This window comes from Stenella coeruleoalba (assembly GCF_951394435.1).
Source record: "Stenella coeruleoalba genome assembly, chromosome: 1".
Taxonomy (NCBI): Eukaryota; Metazoa; Chordata; class Mammalia; order Artiodactyla; family Delphinidae; genus Stenella; species Stenella coeruleoalba.
Window position 1 is genome coordinate 107810016 of NC_137169.1, and position 20212 is coordinate 107830227.

Genomic DNA, 20212 nt, shown 5'->3' on the forward strand with positions numbered 1-20212 from the left:
ATATTTTTCACACGTTCAAAGGTATTGGAGTTTGGGTCTTCAGGTGATCTTTTCTCCAGACTTCTAGCAATTGCTGTGGAAAAAGAAAATTTTGTCATTGATATTTATGAATATATAAATGGATGAACGAATGGATGGATGATTGGATAATGGAAATTTCTGACCTCATCTTAGAGCAAGAATGATAAATACTGTTTTCCTGGAGCAGAATGAAGAAGGAAAAGGTATTAAGTGGATAGGGGAGAGGGAATTTCCATCTCTTAACCTTCAGTGGATAGTCACGAGGTTGACAGATTACTTCTGGTCTTGGCTGAGTAGTCTTAACAGGAAATTAGTTCCTCATATGGGTGAATATATGAGAAGCTGTGTCGTGGGTGAAATGGACACCGAAGGAGAGTCCAAAGAGGATGTTATGGGTCAGTTTGTAAAAGGGAATAGAATTTGGGAATTTAGCCTATTCTCTTTACTAATTAAAGAAACCAATCCTTTTCTAAAAGACAATGTGTAATTTCTTTTTCCCACCCACCCCCAAGAATCTGACAAGATGCAGTTCTGTTTAAGCATTTAATGTTTCTGGTTTGATTTTAGGAGTATTTGGGTCAGAATAAGTATCCATAGAAGTCCAAAATTCTTACCATAAATATCGTTCCATTTCATGTTGCCTGTTGAGGATGTATTGAGAATGAATTGAACATAGGAGCCATTAGAGTTCCTCCCTGCTAATTGGAGTTTACTAGGAAGTAGTTTCAGAATGAATACTTGACCAGAAGTTAAAACATTCTATGTTATCAAATTAACCCCTTTAAAAAAAATGTGGGGACTTCCCTGGTGGTCCAATGATTAAGACTCCATGCTCCCAAGGCAGGGGTCACGGTTTGGATCGTTGGCTGGGGAACTAAGATCCCACATGCTACATGGCATGGCCAAAAATAAATAAAATTTTTAAAAATTAAAAAGTTACTGTTTCAGGCCCTAGTTAGAGTTCCAATTTTAAGGCAGCATTAGAGAGTGCTAGGATAAAAAAGGTGGAAAGAGACAAGGGACTGCAAAAGGCCTTAAGGAAAAACTATACAACCTCTTTTTTAGAGATAAGCAAACTATAACCCAGACAGATGACATTACTAATTCCTAGAGCAGGAAGAAACCGAAAAAAAAGCCTATATCTGTGAGACTTAGGAGCTAGAGAATTGATATTTCGTGATTTAAGCAAATCCAGGGGAAAACATTGTCAGAAGTAAGTGCTTTTGCTTTTATTAAAGGATTTATTACAAATAATGCGTGTAAATAATTTATATACAACTTCAAAAATGTATTGTTTGCTGAAGACCTAAAAGGAGTCTTTTTGTTCATTATAAAGTTCAGTAAGTTCCCTACATAAAAGAATGAGTTCCAGGGCTTCCCTGGTGGTGCAGTGGTTGAGAATCTGCCTGCTAATGCAGGGGACACGGGTTCGAGCCCTGGTCTGGGAGGATCCCACATGCTGCAGAGCAACTAGGCCCGTGAGCCACAACTACTGAGCCTGCGCGTCTGGAGCCTGTACTCCACAATGAGAGGCCGCGATAGTGAGAGGCATGCGCACTGCGATGAAAAGTGGCCCCCGCTTGCCACAACTAGAGAAAGCCCACGTACAGAAACGAAGACCCAACACAGCAAAAATAAATTTAAAAAAAATATTCCATTCCACAAGCACATTCATAAGTCCAATTTGTTCGTACATCCAACAAAACCCAATTCACAATTGCTGTACTGTAATCGGTTTGTAATACTTTTCACAAAGTAATACATAACAAAACATTTTGAATCTTACAGTACAATACCTTGAAAAGTACAGTAGTACAGTACAACAGCTGGCATACAGGGGCATGTTTGCATCTTTGAAAGTTCTGAACTTGAAGGTTCGTCTGTAGGGGGCTTACTGTACCCATAGTGAGACTTAATCCTTGTTTTAAGTCTTAACTCCCTGTGCTTCAGGGTGGTGGTGGTTTTTTAATTTATCTGATCCTGTACTGTATTAAGCATTGTGCTCGATATGCATTGCCTCCTTTATCAGAACAAATTTATGAGGAAAGTAGATTTTTAGAGGTGAGAAATCTGAAGCTAAGAGTAAATCTGAAGCTAAGAGTAAGTAATTTGCTTCAAGGTTATGGCTAGTAAGTGATGGAGTTTAATTTGAACCCAGGTTTGACTAGAACCCAAACTTAGTCCCTACACATGCTGCTTCATTTGTGAAATAGGTGGTAGGGACAGATGTGTTCTTTCAGATGAATGCTAGACTCAGAATAATTCCTATCTTGGGATGCTGTTATCACTTAGAATACATTGTGAACTTTAGTAATTTCTTTCATAATCTGAAGTTATATCTTTAGTTAACGGCAGTTATTTGTCCTCTGTAGCGTTCTGGAGAGAACTTTAAAAGTCATTTGGAATTTATCATGGAGAATTAAGTGAAATGATCAAGGTAGATAATAGCTTTCTTTGTTAAAAAATGCAAATATAAAGTTACTGGACTGATTTGTCCTTCCTATATGTGGCTTACCTTGATGAATTTCCAGAAATATCTTGAACAATGGCAATATCATTGTAATATAGGTACCAAATAATTATTTTTGGATAAGACAATTCAGTCATAACTAACACTGTTTAGCAATCAGGGTGCTTTTGCATGTTATTCAATGCAATATTCTGTAGTTAACATACATGTAATTTTATTCAGGGCAGAAAATGCTACTGTTCAAAAGATTCGATCCAGTTGGAATGATCAGGGAAGTTTGCCTGAAAGAGGCAATTTAAGATAGTTCTTGAAAGAGGCAATTTAAGATAGTTCTTAAGATAGTGCCTGAAAGAGGCAATTTAAGATAGTTCTTGAAAGATAGGTAGAATTTTGGTAATAGAAGAGAATATTTTAGGCAGAATTAATTATAAATAGAAAATTACAGGATATATTTAAGGAAAAGGAACAGTTTGGAGCCCAAGGAACCTTGGAGGAAAGGCATTTGAGATAATACTGGGAAGTTAGATTGGAACCATTGTGGAGGGTCTTAAAAGTTAGGGCTTTTACTTAACTTGGTACATAACAAGGAAGAAGTTTTTTGGTTTTGTTTTTTGAGTAGGGGAAAACTAGGCGATTAGTCTGGTAATGTATATAAGCTGAAGAGATATACTAGGAAGCTGATCGTGATGCTGTTGATATGTAGAAAGGTGATAATCTTTAGGTAGAGGGCAAGGGGAATGAAAAGAAGGGAATTCACGCAAGAAATATCTAGGTAGAAGTCTACAAGATTTGATAACTAGTTGAAGGGGTAGAATCAAAGATAACTAGGATATCCAACTTGAATAAATCTGAATGCAGGTGATAAATTTAATCTTTGGGAGAGAATGAGCATAAAAATGAGAGAAGGGCTAAAAATGGAACTTTGGCAAACACAAGGGGGTAAGAAAACTAGCAATGGGCGGAGAAAGGATCCATTTAGTGGGATCTGATTAATGATTGTATATTTAACAGAAGCAAAGGGAAATGAATTTTAAGAAAGATTTAAGTATAATAAATAATAGCTGACATCAACATCATCAAGCCTTTACTAAGCCAGGCACTACTTTAAACACTGTGCACACATTAACTCATTTAATAATTATAGCACCACAGAGAGTAAATTGCCAATGGTAAGTGGCAGTAAAGTAAATTGCCACTCGCAAGTAAATTGCCAACGGCAAGTGGCAGAGCCTGAATTTGAGCAGTCTGGTTCTAAGTGTCTTACTCTAAACCATTGCACTAACAGAAAAAGCTGAAGGCTGAGACTGTAAACAGTGCACTGGAATTGGCAATTAATAGATCTTTGATGCTTTTTAAGAGTGTGCTTCCTCAGCACCTATTGCAGTGCCTACCTATTTCACTGAGAAAAGAGAAGCAATTGAAGAGAATTTCTGCACATTCTCACCAACACATCTATCAACCTACCTGAATCTCTCTACCTAGATTCTACCTTCCTGTTACAAGAAAGGAACTGTCTATGGACCTATCACCTGATCCTATCCTCTTCCACTTACTCAAGGAAATCAGCCAGCAATTGTCCCATCTCTATCCTGTATCAACTGTAGCATCTGATAATAGCTACATCATTTCCCACCTTGGAAAAAAGAAATGACCTTTTGAACCCACATTTCCCTCCAGCTTCAGCTCCATTTCTCTGATCCCATTTTATTTCTTGAAAGAGTTGTCACCACATTAACTCCACATCTCCCATTCTCTCTAGAACCCTCTCTAATCACTTCACTTCCTGGAAACAGCCCTTGTCAAGACCACCAGTGACTACTGTGTTTGCCAGATTCAGTGGTTATCTCAGTCCTCAACTTATGCAACCTATGCAGCAACACCTGACACAATTACTCCCTTCTGCTTGACAAATATTCATTACATGGCTTTCAGAACATTACTTTCTGGGTTCTCCTTCGCTGGTCATTCATTTTCAATATCCTTTGAAACTTGCTCCTTATAGCCCAGTCCTTGGTCCTCTATTCTATCTACGCTCACTCACTTCTGGGCAACCTCATCCATCTCATGGCTTTAAGATCATCTATATACTGACAATTCTTAAACTGATGTTTCCTACCAAGAACTTTTTCATGAACTTTAGACTCGCAACATCTGGTGCCATTTATGCCTCTGATACTCAAGATGTTTAACTGAAATCCCGATTTCTACTCATTTCTCACAGGACTGCTCCTTCCCCTTTCCTCCCCTAGTCCGTCTGAGAAAATGGCAATCCATTCTCCGAGGGAACAATATCACCCCACACGGAGAAAAAGTTGGCTCTTGGGGGATGAAAAAGTCTTAGATATTACAATGCTTTGTCACCTTCCAAAGCTCAACTCTACCAAACAAAATCTTACTCATTTAATTTCTCTCATTTTCTTGGGTGTGACACAAGCAGCAATGACATTGAGTTCATGGAAGATACAAAAATTGTATGCAAAGTCAGTAAGCCCGTGTGCCACAACTACTGAGCCCGCGTGCCTAGAGCCCGTGCTCCGCAACAAGAGAAGCCACTGCAATGAGAAGCCCGCGCACCGCAACGAAGACTAGCCCCTGCCTGCCGCAACTAAAGAAAGCCCATGCACAGCAACGAAGACCCAACGCAGCCAAAAATAAATAAATAAAACAAAGTTAAAAGTTCACTAAATTTTTTTAAGAAATTAATTTTTCAATTATTTTACTTCTGCTGGAAATATAACAGTTTTGAATGATTTTTTAAAAACTCATTCCCAGGCTTCCCTGGTGGTGCAGTGGTTAAGAATCCGTCTGCCAATATAGGGGACACGGGTTCGAGTCCTGGTCTGGGAAGATCCCACATGCCGCGGAGCAACTAAGCCCGTGCACCACAACTACTGAGCCTGCGCTCTAGAGCCTGCGAGCCACAACTACTGAACCCGTGTGCCACAACTACTGAAGCCCGTGTGCCTAGAGCCTGTGTTCCGCAATGAGAAGCCACAGCGATGAGAAGCCCGCTCGCGGCAACTAGAGAAAGCCCGTGCGCAGCAACGAAGACCAAATGCAGCCAAAAATAAATAAATAAACAAATAAAATTTTAAAAAAAACACTGATTCCCTGGTGGTCCAGTGGTTAGGACTCAGCGCTTTCACTGCCATGGCCCGGGTTTGATCCCTGGTCAAGGAACTAAGATCCCACAAGCCGCATGGTGTGGCAAAAAAAAAAAAAAATCAAAAACCGATTTCATTGCTATTATGTATTTATATAAATTGTTAATTTACATATGTAATGCAGTGAATTACAATTTATATACATAAATTACATTAAAGTTTATTCAGCAAATACAGTTATAAAGTTAAATATTATTAGCGTTAAAAATTTTAAGTTTTGGGACTTCCCTGGTGGCGCAGTGGATAAGACTCCATGCTCCCAGTGCAGGGGGCCCGGGTTTGATCCCTGGTCAGGGAACTAGATCCCACATGCATGCCGCAACTAAGAGTTTGCATGCCACAACTAAGAAGCCCGCGAGCTGCAACTGACCAGGCACAACCAAATAAATAAATATCAAAAAAAAAAAAAAAAAGAAGAATCATCCAATGGAAGAAAGACATCAAATTTTTTTTTAATTTTTAACAAAGATTTTAGTCACACTTAACTCTGCATTGAATAAAAAGTAAACTTCATGCTTACTCTTGTATAAAGCACAAATATACAGACAGTACATAAACAGATATACAATATAACTGTGGTATTAACATTTCATGGGGGTTGGGGGAATAGGAAAAAATATCTAAGAAGAATCTTTAGGGTCAACAGCAATGGAAAAAAAGGCTGAGAAACACTGTTCTAGTTAATCAGGTCAGAAACCTTGGTGTCATATTAGACTCTTTTTTTTTCTTCTTCTCATATTCCCCTTAAATCCATGAGCAATCCTTTCGGCTCTACCTTCAAACTATCCAGGATCTGACGCCACTCCTCTTTTTTTTTTGCCATGCTAGTAGAAGCCACCATCATTTCCTTGTCTGGATTACTCCAATAGCCTCTGGTGGCTCTGCAGTCAGTCTATTTTCAACATAGCAACCACTGTAATCTTTTAAAGAGAATGCTATGTAACTTTTCTGCTTAAAACTGCTCTGCTTAAGTGTTCCCCACCTCAAAGTTAAAAGCCAAAGTCTTTACAGTGGCCTTCCAGGCCCTACATGAACTCTCTCCCTTCACCTCTCAGATTTCATATTCTATCACTTGTCCTCTTCTCTAGCCACAATGGCCTCCTTGTTCTTCCTCTAATATATCAAGCCATTGCTGTTTTAGGTCCTTTACACTTGCTGTTCCACCTGCCAGCATGTTTTTCTCCCCCTCCCCCATATTTGCTTGGTTACCTTGTGCTCAACATTCAGATCAAGTATCACTTCCTTCCAGAAGCCTTCCTTGATCACCAAACCACCATTCCCATTCCCTTAAGGACCACACACACAACCCCTCTCTCTTCCTTACCTTGCTTCATGCTACTTCATAGAACTTATTACTCCCTGATATATTTTTTATGGTCTCCTGCCAATAAGCCCCAGAAAAAAGGGATATTTGTCTATTTTGCTATGTTACTCCCCCACATCTAAAACTGTACTTGGCACAAGACGTTCAACAACTTTTTGTTGAATTAACAAATACTATACGTGAGCTTGACAAAACAGGTTCCCTGCCTCAAAAAACGTGAGTCTACTGGGAAGACGTGAAAGAATTAAAATACAATAACTGCATGTGTTCAGTGGAACAAAGAAGTCTCCAAATCTGCCCAGAGAATTTACATAGGCATATGCAATTGCACGGTTAATCTAGGTTGTGCTAATCAATGTAATAATAAATATCTAAGGCTTTTGTAAACTATAATGTATTATGCAATTGTGAGGCTGTAACATATCTGGCGAAGGTGAGATCACATCTTGCCTTTTATTGTTTCCGCGTCTCGAAAATTCTACGGGGAAAATTTTCGTTTCACTTCATTTACTTCCTCTTCCTATAATCCAAAAAGTCAAGTGGCTGTGAGTGTTAATGTCCCAAGGGAGTGTAAAAAATTGTTTGGTCTGGGAGTCTGCGTAGTGACTGGCTCGCTGGAGCTGGCGCATGCGCATCCTCTGAGGCACTGCAAGATGGCTGCTAGCTACTTTGTGGCGCGTCGGTGCCCCGAGGAATTAGCAGCGGCGGCGGCGGCGGCGGCAGCTGCAGGTGCCAGAAAATAACAGTGGCCGCTGAGCGGTGGGAGTTTCTCGGCCCTGCTGTGTGAGCTGGACAGCCCCAAGGGAGACACCTCGCTAGGAAGCAAAACGCGGGGCGGAGCGGTGAAGCCCCTCCCCCAACCTCTCCTTAGTTTGACCAACTCCCTCTCCCACCCTTCTCTCCCCGTTTTTCCTCCCAGCCCGCTACGCGCTGGCCTGCTGCGCAGGCGCACGAATACTCGAAGCGCCTCCTTAGCCCTTGGGGCTTGTGGGCTTCTGCGCGCGCTTCCCGTTCTTCTCCCTTGATTGGCCAGATTGCCCCGCCATCACACCTCCCTCTGCTTTTTCTAGGTTGAGAAGGAAGCAGGGGGGCGGGGCCAAGCAGCGCGTGCGCGATCGTGTTGCTGTCCCTTTGCTGCTATTGCGTTGCAAAAAAAATCCTGACTAGGTAGCCTTGCGCCTTTCTGTGCTAGAGGATCTAAAGGAGAAAGATTTCTGCAACTGAAGGGGCAGTCGGGTAGTATTAACTTTAAGATATTCATGCCCGCTCTTAGAGGAGTGTGGGCAACGGCCTTAAGCGTTGAGAGCCGAAGAGTATAAAACCATTAATTTCCGGGCCAGGCGTTTAGAAAGGCTTTGCAGGACCTGTTTTCTGCGCAGTTCTTCCGTGATTACTGACTGGTTTAAACACAATCCCTTGAACAATTCCGATAAACCGTCGAAATCCGCAGCCCCTCTTTGCAGCGTGTAGGAGCCGCCAGCGTGCCCAGCAGCTGGTCCTCCCGTCCTACCTCCAGAAGAGCCTAGCGCGTGCACCATCCCCACCCCCTGGCCCCCCTCCCCACCTGCGGCTTTCACGCACTCGCAGTGATTGTTTTGCCCGCTCCCGCCGCCGCCGCCGCCGCCGCCGCGGCCGCCAGAGGAGCAGCAGCGCTTGTGCAAACCGGGAAGATGGCGGCCGGCGGCGGCGGAGGCGGCAGTAAGGCCTCCTCCTCGTCGGCCTCTTCGGCAGGGGCTCTGGAGTCCTCGTTGGATCGAAAATTCCAGTCGGTAACTAACACCATGGAATCTATTCAAGGCTTGTCGTCTTGGTGTATAGAGAACAAGAAACACCACACTACTATCGTCTACCATTGGATGAAGTGGCTCCGGAGATGTGAGTGTTGGGGGGTGACTAGGGAAGGGAAGACTGGGAATGGAAGGAAATACTACCCGAAACGCTTAGGGTTTCCCTGTGGAGCCGCTGCATTCGGTTGGGGTTGTTCATATTAAAGCTTCGACCAGAGTGTACCCAAACTCAGACCCTGTTCCTAGCCGGGATTGTCCTGAACTGCAGGAGGCTCATCATTTCTTGGATTTTATAGCGACTGACTTGGTGTGACCTTGGGCCGTTGGGCCCAAATCTGTTGAGATTTACATGTTGTTTCAGAGCTTTGTAAGGTGATGTTTTTACTGAACCTTCACAGAAATTGTTGCGTCCGTTTATTTCTTATAGGCCCTGACGTGTTAATGATTTCTTGTTTTCCTGGTGATAGACACGCTATGGTTTAAGCAGTAGTAAATGCACCTACTTCGCTGGAATATGTGGGACCATTCTATTTTCCACTGACCTAAAACGTGTGATGTGTAATAAGAAGGGCCTTACCTAGATGAAGAGGTAACGTGAGCTCCACATAGAGCTGAGGCGACCACCTGAGAGGTTTTTGTAGCTATGTTTGCTGCAGTAAAATACAGGCTTCTTGATACTGACCGGAAACAACCGTAGTCAGTATCGCCACTAACACCATAAAATGGAAAACATATCCGGCTACTTTTCAACCAGTTCAGATACCTTTTTAAAGAATAGGAATTGGTTTTATAGGTAATCAAAACAAAGAATCAGGAAGTGTGCTTTTTGAATAGGTACTACTTTTTTACCCCAGTTAATTGCTTTTTTGTCTACATCGTGGAGTTTTTTTCACTTTGCTGCGTTACTGCAGAAAAGAGGTCTGTTAGACTGTCAGGAAGCATGGATTGCAGAAAATTTCAGATCTTTTAGGACAAAGTGTGGAGAAGTCATTTGTTGCTTCCTGCTGAGAAGAGAGGGTTGACCCTAAATCCATGTATATCTATTTGAATTTTAGGTCTGCTTCCTGTCTATGGCACGTCACCAGTGAGACCCATCATTCACTTAATTCTTCTTATTCCACTTTTGCTATTGCCCCTATAGTGTTTTAATTTGTGTTTACTTTTAGGGAACAGATGGATAAAATTTACAAAATCATAGACCCCAAACTTCAAATCATTTGTGTATAAAGTTATTGTTGGGAGAGATGTTTTGTGGCTCTTTGGATAATATATGCAGAAACAGTTGTATAACCAAGGCAGGATTACCTATATTTACCAATAGCAGATCAAAGTTACTTTCTTTCCAAGAGGTAAAATTAGAACATACAATATCAAGTACCAGTCATTATCAAAGACTCACATAGTAAGTATCTAGTATGTACCCAGCCCTTTGTCATTTACAATATATCTAGTATCTCATTATACCTTAAACTAACCCTAAGAAGTAGATTTTTTAATAATTGATTTACAGATGTGGAAACTAAGCCTCAGAAATGTTAAGTAAGCTGCTTAAGTTTATACAGTAAAATGGTGGAGTTGGGTTTTGACTCCACCATATCAGATGACAATGGCCACATTTAACTTTGTAAAGTAATGTTTTCATGATTATTCTTTAATGTTTTTGGTATACCAGTGGTAGCAAGCAGTGCTCAAGCCTGAGGACGTATTCTCCTTAAACATATTTTTCTTCCTGTTTTAAAACATTTTTACTTTTTCTACCTTTGGGCTCTGGTGCTTTAACTGTATGGTTACATCATTTGCAAGGATAAGTTGGTCGCCATCCCTGCCTGTGGGATTACAAATGCAATTACAATATATTTTTTACAGTCAGTGATAACGAGATACACTGGAGCCAGAATTTTTCTGCCTCTACTTTTGATATTGTGCCTGAGCTTATTTCCCTTGTTGATATTTTAAGAGTGAAAAAAATGATTGCTCTAGGAAGACAGTACTTCATTTGAAGTGCATTATATACAGTTTGTATAGTTCAATGCTTTTGGCTTTCTATAAACCTGATTTTTTTTTTGTCTGGTGGAATGCAACTTAACTTTCTAAAATGGTTATGGGTAATTTGTAGTTGTTTTATGTTTACGTTGAGTGAACATCGTTTATCTTATTGTAAATAAAGCCTTTTGAGAGAAATATTCAGGAGATTGTTGTTAGAATTATTTTAGTTCGAGTTTGGTTTTTAAGTCAGCTTTAGGCAAATTTGTGAAATAGGTGTCTTTGGCATTCCCAGCCTTTCTGTCCATTTTCCTGATGCCACTTTTGCTTCTCCTTTTTTTCTTTGGCATCCATTATTTAGTAACTTATATTTAGATCTCAGTGGGAGTTTAAGTGACTATGTTAACTCTTCCTGAGATATTTTCATTTTTATCCTTTATTTCATAATGTGTAATAAGAGACTTTTGTTCACTTTAAAGGAAATACTTTAGGGAGTTCCCTGGTGGTCTAGTGGTTAGGATTCTGGGCTTTCACTGCCATGGCCCAGGTTCAATCCCTGATCGGGGAACTGAGAGCCCGCAAGCTGCGCAGTATGGCCAAAAAATAAATAAATAAAAATTAAAAAAACAATAAAGGAAATAACTTAGAGAAGGCAAGTAGTCTTCCTGAAGCACACTCCATGGTGGGTTATACTGATTTTTTTTTTTGTGGTACGCGGGCCTCTCACTGTTGTGGCCTCTCCCATTGCGGAGCACAGGCTCCAGATGCGCAGGCTCAGCGGCCATGGCTCACGGGCCTAGCTACTCAGCGGCATGTGGGATCTTCCCGGACCGGGGCACGAACCTGTGTCCCCTGCATCGGCAGGCGGACTCTCAACCACTGCGCCACCAGGGAAGCCCTGGGTTCTACTGATTTTATTCAGACTTGTTTTAATTTGTTTGATGGAAGCTTCCATTACTATCATTTTTCAAAAGTGATCTTTCTGTAGCATAAACAGATGTCATTTCTGTGCTTTAAAATCCTTCAGTGATATCCCATTGCAACAGGCTTAAAGGGTTAAACTTCTTTTTACTACAAGTAAAAGGTCTACAAGGTCCTACACCACCTGCCCTGCCTACTACCTCTCAGGCTTCTTCTAATCCTATCTTCCCATCATTTAGATCCAAGCTCAAATATTACCTCCGCAGAAAGGCCTTCCCTAATGATTTTATTTCAAATGGTTCCTTCAGTTGCATTATAACATATCACTTTATTTTCAGTATATGAAATTACCTTATTTATTTGTTTATATGCTTACTGTTTATTTTCTTCCACCAGATGACAGGGCTGTGTCTTCTTTGCTGCTACATCCCCAAGCAACTAGAACAGTGTTTGGCACACAATAAGTAATCAGTAAACATTTGCCAATATAATTTTGTGAAATAGTTAATCAAGAACTTGAATTGTTTTAATTTCTGTTTCTCAGAAGGCAGCATTTATAATTTAGTAAAAGAAATGATAGGTATGGTTGTTGGCAGTTTCAAAATATGGCTCTTATATGGGCTTGATGTGCAATTTGACTAGACTGTCATTTCTGTATTTTGTTCATCTGTCCCATTTTTAATGTAACATGGAAATAAGTATGGAAAAGTAGAAAAACACAGACTTTAGAATTAGGCCCAGGTTCAAATCTTAATTCCATCAGTTAATACCTGGGCACAGTACTTAAATTGTGAGTCTCAATTTCTGATCTGTGAGTAGAGATAATTATCTCTCATAGGCTTGTTGTCTAGATTTAAGAAGATAATGCACATATTTTAGTATAGGTCCTAGCATATACATATATGTTCAGATTATTTATTATGGTGACAACGATGATGTAGATAGTCTTAAGGTCCTGACTATTCGAAATAATTACTTTGTTTTGGGAACAGTGCTGGAAATTACATTCCCAGTCAGAGGGAGATGATTTGGACCAGCGTTTCTGTAGTGAATTAGCAAGTTCTCTGAAGAACTAGTAGGACAAAATGGAAAATACTGTGTTCATGATATCTCCAAGTTGTTTTGCTTCTAACCATTGCATGGGTTGGCCTGTTTTAGAAGGTGTATGAGAATTGAAATGAGTTTTTGAAGAAAAGGGGGTTATAGGAAAGTAGAATCATTTGTAGAACAGAAAAGCTGTTAAGATTTCCCTTCAGCTGTTTTTGGTACGAACTTTAAGTATGTACAAGATTAGAAAAGTAATAACATTCCTGCCACCACTGATCACCCCACTTCAAAAGTAGTTATCTTTTTTTAAATTAATCAATTAATTTATTTTTGGCTGCATTTGGTCTTAATTGCCGTGCGTGGGCTTTGTCTAGTTGCGGCGAGCGGGGGCTACTCTTCGTTGCGGTGCGCCGGCTTCTCGTTGCCGAGCACAGGCTCTAGGCGCGCGGGCTTCAGTTGTGGCTCGTGGGCTGTAGAGCGAAAGCTCATTAGTTGTGGCCCATGGGCTTAGTTGCTCCACAGCATATGAGACCTTCCCAGAACAGGGCTCGAAGCCGTGTCCCCTGCATAGTCAGGTGGATTCTTAACCACTGCGCCACCAGGGAAGTCCCAGTAGTTATTTTAATGGCCGATCTTTTTTCTTCTGTCCCCTTTACTTTCCCTTCTCCTCCTCATTTGAAGCAAATCTCAGTACAATCTGGTATTTTCTCCACAAGAGAAACTGTTATATAAATATGGACTGTCCAAAAAAAACCTCTTAATACAGGATTAATTTGTTGTAGTGAATTCGAAAAGTGCAATTTACTATTTTTGATGTATGGCAGTGGTTTCTCAGATCCTTGAATGGACCGTGAAGCTGGTAATAATTTTCTAGCTAACTTTTATTAAGTGCTTATTATGTGCCAGGCACTGTTCCAAGCATTTTACACTTATTAATTCATTCAATCTTCATAATTCTTTGAAGTAGTTATTGTTATGATCCCCACTTTACAGATGGGAAAACAGAGGCACTGAGAGGTTGAGTAACTTGCCCATGGTTAGAGAGCTAATAAGTGGTGGATCCAGGATTCAACCCAGTCATTCTTGATTTAGAGCATACACTCTTAGCCACTGTACTACACAGCCTTTCCTATTCATAAAATATTTTCTACAATATTAGGCCATGCAGATTAACTAGAATGTCTACATTTTGAAGCTTTGTGGGTATTTTTGTTTTTATTTTTGCTTTCTGTGGGAAAACTGATTATCTTGTATAGATTTGAAGTTCTGATAGTCATTTATAATTTTAAAAAAGGGAAAACAAGTTGAACATGTTAGTTACTAAAGTTGTTTACTTGATAAAAATCTCTAAATGTTAGGTTTTAGATAATAGAAGGATTTTTTTGGTGGCAAAAAGTTTGGGGTACCACACTGGTACCTCCATTGGTCAGTGGAGAGTGAAGTCTATAATCTTGTATTTGATATTGCACAAATCTGAGTGTCTGGAACTATTTTTTGCAGCTCTGGTATCTGAAATGTAGCTATTCCTTTAACCGTTTACTTTCCTTGTAATTCATCCTTTGTAGCAGATATGTTGGCTACACATATAGAGTATAACAGTACTGCCATAGCTTTTTAATCACATATCACATGTATACAAATATAGATGGACTAGGTACAAATTCTTACTTTAAGTTCCAAGATGAATTTTGCTTACAAATCCCTAGTTTACATTCAGTTCTTTTAACAAATATTTATTGAATACCTACTGTGCCAGGCACTGGGGACATAAGCAGGTGAATAAAATGGAGAAAAATTTTTGTCCTCTCAGAGCCTATACTGTTAGAAGAGGAGACAAGCAACAAACAAACAAAATATTAAATATATTAGAAGATAAAAAATATTAGGAGTGCTAAAGAGAAATATAAAGCAGGGAAGGGGAATACAGAGTGTTATAAGAGTTTGCAGTTTTAAATTAGGTGCTAAGGGAAGGCCTCACTGAGAATGTGACATTTGAGCAGGAAGGTGAGGTATAGGCAGTATAGATAGGAGAGTGTGAGAGGAGAATGTTCCAAAACAAAGAGAACAGAAAAATACAAAGGTCTTGAGGTTAGAGTGTGCCTGGTGAGTTGAAGGAACAACAAGAAAGCTTTTGTGGCTGGAAAGGAGTAGTGAAAGTAAGGATTAGCAGATGAACTCAGATTATGGTGGGTGATATGGCAGGAGGGGCAGATCACAAAGAATTTTATAGGCATTTTTGGTCTTTTATTTTGAATGAGATGGGGCAGAGGAGTGATGTGAACAGATTTCTGTTTTTAAAAGATCATTCTAGTTGCTGCAGAAATAGGGATGCCGGTAGGTGGCTATTGAAGTAATTCTGGGATAAAATATTGGTGGTTTGGACAAGCTTTATAAGAAGTAATTGAATTCTAGACCTGTTCTGAAGGTAGATCCAAATGGCTTTCTAGATGAATTAAATGTGGGGTAAGAGAGGAGAGTTTTCAAGAATGACTCTGGGGTTTTCTTGGCTGAGTGACTAGAAAGAGTTGACATTTATTGACAAACTTCACTCATTTAAAGTGTACAATTCATTTGTTTTAGTATATTCACAGAGTTGTGCGACAGTCACCACAGGGTATCTGCTTAGTATGTAAATTGTCCTTAGAGCCATCAGCCTGGAAGAGATGTACTAGGTAGTAAGTGTAGATAGAGAAGTAAGTGTAGTAAGACAGAGTAATAAGTATAGATAGAGAAGATGTCCAGAGAGAAGGCTCTGGGGCATTCTGGTATTTCAGATACCTCTTTCTGCTTACTTGGTCTAATGTGTTATTGTGTGTGGTTCTTTCTGAGGTTCAAGGTAAACTTTCAGCTTCCCAAAGAAGTAATAAATCTATTTTGATCTCTTGCATATTTCTACTCTTGGGTTAGGTTTAATGGCACTTCTGGATTAGTTAGGCATTAGGTCTGTTATAATTCCCAGTTGTAAAATTATTGCACAATCAGTCTTCTCTCTGCCCTTTGGATGCCTAGGTCACCTTTTCTTCCATCCATTGCCCTAGGTTCATAGAGATGTAGATAATTTCCATGTTTTCTGACAGTGTTTCAAAACATGAGCTACCGTGATTATTACATGAGATTATTGTAATGGTGTATACTAAATGAGCCTTTTTATGTGTATTATGAGACTTTACAAGCAGTTATATTCTTCATTTAGCTGCTTTGTCTCTCAAATGCAGAAGGGTTGTATTATATACATGGCCTTAGGTGGATTTAAAGCAATATGTAAAACATACTTTTGCTGTACATCCCATAGTAAGCTAAATGTTAAATTATATAGCAAATAAACAATCCCATAAATCAAAGTGTGAAACAGTATTGACAAACTTCAAGTGATTTTGTGGTGTGGAAATATCTTGAAAATTCCATTGGAAATTTCCATTTCCAATGTAAAATTACTAATATTAACATTTCCTTAAACAGGCCACCCCAAAATTACAGTCCTGTTGGTAGAGAAGGGGTGAGTGTACGTATGTGTGTAATTTCTTAGAGAGTGGAGACTTCTGATTTTATTCTTAGTGATTTGGCTTCCTGCCTTTCATAAACTAATAAATAATAGATGCATCCAAACTCCCTTTTCTCCTAAGCTTTTGTCATTCAGTTATGATCTTTCTTAAAAATTTTATTTATTTTTTAATTAATTAATTTTTTTAACCCCCCTGGCATCAGTCATGGACAGATAAAGCCACAATTCCAAGATTCCTAACACCCTGGTCTCCGGATTCAAGGTACAACAGTCAATAGCCTCTGTCCACCAGGCAGGTGATGGAAACCAGTTTGCAAGTGTGAAGCTAGCTGGTGGGAAGATAAGGAGGGGGCTGAAGGGGCTGTGAGGCTCTTTTTTTTTTAAATTAATTAATTTTTTGGCTGCGTCGGGTCTCTGTTGCTGCGCGTGGGCCCCCTTCAGCTGCGACGAGCTGGGGCCACTCCTTGCTGTGCGCCGGCTTCTCATTGCGGTGGCTTCTCTTGTTACGGAGCACAGACTCCAGGCACACGGGCCTCAGCAGTTGTGGCTCGCGGGCTCCAGAGCACAGGCTCAGTAGTTGTGGTGCACAGACCCAGTTGCTCGGTGGCATGTGGGATCCTTCTGGACCAGGGCTCGAACCCGTGTCCCCTGCATTGGCAGGCGGATTCTCAACCACTGTGCCACCAGGGAAGCCCAAGTTATGATCTTTTCTTTTAATCTTTTTTTTTTCCACTTTTCCCAAGTGTTTAGTGTTCTACAGCAGTACCTTAAAATATTTTGGGTTAGTTGTTTTAAAATTTCATCTGAGAACTAAGACTGCATGAGGTTTTTTAATGTGTAGAAGGAGCTCAGAGACCCTAGTAAAAAAAAATTACTCAAAAACTTAACACTGTTGCACAAAACACCTTGACTGAGTTTCTCATCTGTTTGTCAAGGAAACAAAAAGGAGTTGGTGCTTTGTAGTGCTTTTGATTCCACTGCATCCACAGATTTTAGTTATAGAACACTGGAGAGATGCACATCTTGTGGAGAAGTAGTAGAACCTAGTTACTCCTTCTGGGAAAAGGCAACAATTCCATTTGTGCTTTAGAACATTAAAGTCTTTCTGGCTAAGATAAAGATAGTCTAAAAAAAGAAACCTTGTTTTTCTTGTTCTCTTAGAAACATTGAAATAGAGGCTGTTTGATGAAAGAAATAAAATGTTTAATATGCTGGGTTTAAATTTTGGTTGCAGCCTTTTATCTTTCTCTCGTCTCTCTTCCTTCACTTCACTTGCTAGTGATTAGTTTCACTTACTTTCACCCTATGGTTCTTTGGTACCCACCACAGGTGGCTGGGGGGAGAAAGGAGATTGACTATTTCCTTTAGTGAAAGTTTCACTGTTAGAAGGGAAAAGATTTTTTAATGTTAGGCATTATAACTTACCATTTTTAATTAAAAAAAGACCCGAATGGATCCTGTGCTGTTTTTGTGTTCCCTTTACTGTCATTATAGTTTTAAAATGGTAGCATAACGCATTATTTTAAAATGATGATCTCTGTCCAAGAGGCAGTCAGTATTACTTGAGTTATTAACATTTCTTTTATAGTGTATTCCTATGTCCAAAGATACAGAATTCAGAAAATTAATTTAAGAATATTGGGTGCTTACTCTATGTAAAACTTTGTTAGGTTGCTCGCTGAAAGAGATGGAATTATAAGGAACTTAATGTTTCATAACTAAGATAAGAATTGAACAAAAATAACTTGTTCTGGGAAGTATGATAATATGAGTTTTTATATGCTGTACCAGTTTTGAAGAGTTATCACTTTTTGGTTGGAGTGAAGGTATCCATTCACTGAGCACCCTTACTAGATATCAAACATATACATACATATATATATATACATATATTCCTATAATCCTAACATAAGCTCTGGAAGGTAGGAGTTATCCCCACTTAAAATTCTTATAAACCGAGGCTTAAGGAAGTCAATTGATTATTTTGAGGAAATTGTCAGACCATTTTTATAGTATAGGAAAGGGAAACTGCCTGGTTTCAGGGTGGCTAAGCATAAGCTTAATTATTTTTCCCCCCTTGGTTTTGTTCTCTGAAGGCAGAAGGTGAGAGTGAGTGGGAGAAATACAAGAAATACGGTGGATTCAAAGCCTGAGTTGCTTACAAGTACTTTGTTATTATTTAACAATGTTCTTTATTAAGTTTCCAATCATTAATACAGTTAACTTCACAAACATTATCACTAATAGATTTAGTAATAAATAGTTAACATTTCCTGAGTTCTTATCGTGTGATCTCATTTAATATAACAATTCATGAGGTATTGATATTATGTAATTTTTATTACTTAGTAAGGCTATTAGTGATATATATGTAAAATTACGCTGGTGAAGGGAAAATAATAAAGAAAACGTTATAGATGATATAACTGAAGCACTTGAAGGCTCAGTGAGGTAAAATTAATTGTTCAAGTTTCATAGCTAGTAAGCAGTAGAGCCAGAATTAAAATCTAAGCAGTCTTGACTCCAGCGCCTACTCTCTACCTTTGTGCTAGACTGCGTTCCACTTCTTTCAAAGTCTGTTGGTATTTTGTAGTGTTCCATAGTGTGGTATATACAGTATAATGGTTCCCAAACAGCGCTTGTGCCTGTTTTTACCCAGCTTTTTTATATATTATTGACATATAACATTGTGTAAGTTGTGATGATTAGATCATGTATAAATTGCAAAATGATTACCACAAGATGTACTTAGTAACTTTCAAGTATATAATGCCATATTGTTAACTATCGTCACCATGTTGTATGTTGGATCCCCAGAACGTATTTATCTTATAACTGCAAGTTTGTACCCTTTGACCAACGTCTTCCCATTCCCCAACTCCCTGGCTCCTGGCAACCACCATTCTACTCTCTGTTTCTATGAGTTCTGTGCCTGTCTATTTTGATGATTTCACTAAGCTGCAGAGATGAAAAAAATTCATTAATTCGTATATAGCAATAAATTGAATACAGAAGCAGATATGAGAACTTAGCTGTCTTCTGTTGAGCCAAAACATTAGATTTTCAAGAATGTAAAACAGTGCTACTCTCCTCACTAAGTTTTTTTCTCTTGCAAATATAGTTATTTTTAATAAAATATGTATAACTTATTAACTGAATGGTTTTATCATTTTTAATGAATTAATAGATATTTTAAAATTCTTAGTTTTAATTTATAATACAGTGAAGAGCATAGATGTAACTAACTCACATAAGCAAAAGCTCTTTGGGGTCTTCAGTAATTTTTAGGAGGGTAAAGGTATCCTGAAACCAAAAGGTTTGAGAATTCACTGATTTATTGGTATGTTGTACAATGACCTTTATCAAGTTTCTGCAACGTGCACATCCATTGTCTCTCATCTTAATACTGTGTATTGCCCAGGGGTTACCAGATGTTATTTTATAACTATTTAATTACTGTTTTTTAATTTGTGAGATCATAAGTTTGATAACTTCTTATTTTGCCAAATAAGGATGTAAAATACACTACCATTTATATTATCACTATCATTTTATAAATTACCACTTTATATGAAAAATTTGCCTTAATGTCCTTGTCTTTCAGGTCTTAGCTCATCTCCTTAGAGGTTGATCCCTATCGTCCTAGCCAAAGAGCCTACCCTACCCCCCTTTGCTCCTATCTATCATTCTCTTATTGCATCACCCTATTTTATTTTCTTTATATACCTTTTCCCATTATAAGATATTACCTTATTTATTTGTTTATTTACTGAGCTGCATGTCCCCTCTCACCCTCAACTAGAATGTAAGCCCATGATAGCAGGGACTTTGTTTTGCCCACCACTACATCCTCAGCACCTTGAAGATGGTGTAGAACATAGAAAGTGCTTAATGACTTTCTTATATCTGACCACAGAGCACACTTCGAGAATTGTTGCTATAGAGGTTTTACATAGTTTTGTTTACACAGATTTACATATGTAAGGGGATATA

General features: G+C 39.1%; 1 protein-coding gene across 6 annotated transcripts in view; it reads left to right on the plus strand.

Moving 5' to 3' along the window:
- Positions 1-7529: 7529 nt before the first annotated feature.
- Positions 7530-20212, plus strand: part of RPRD2 (regulation of nuclear pre-mRNA domain containing 2) — a gene marked incomplete at its 3' end in the record, with an annotated part of 89604 nt that continues 76921 nt past the window's right edge. For 5 of the 6 annotated variants that reach the window (XM_079944461.1, XM_079944458.1, XM_079944459.1 and 2 more), the window contains exon 1: positions 7530-8854. In XM_079944461.1, the coding sequence (XP_079800587.1) occupies positions 8650-8854 (205 nt within the window). In that variant the 5' untranslated portion in view covers positions 7530-8649. The remainder of the gene's footprint in view (positions 8855-20212) is intronic. The other variant, XM_079944460.1, reaches the window with a different exon arrangement.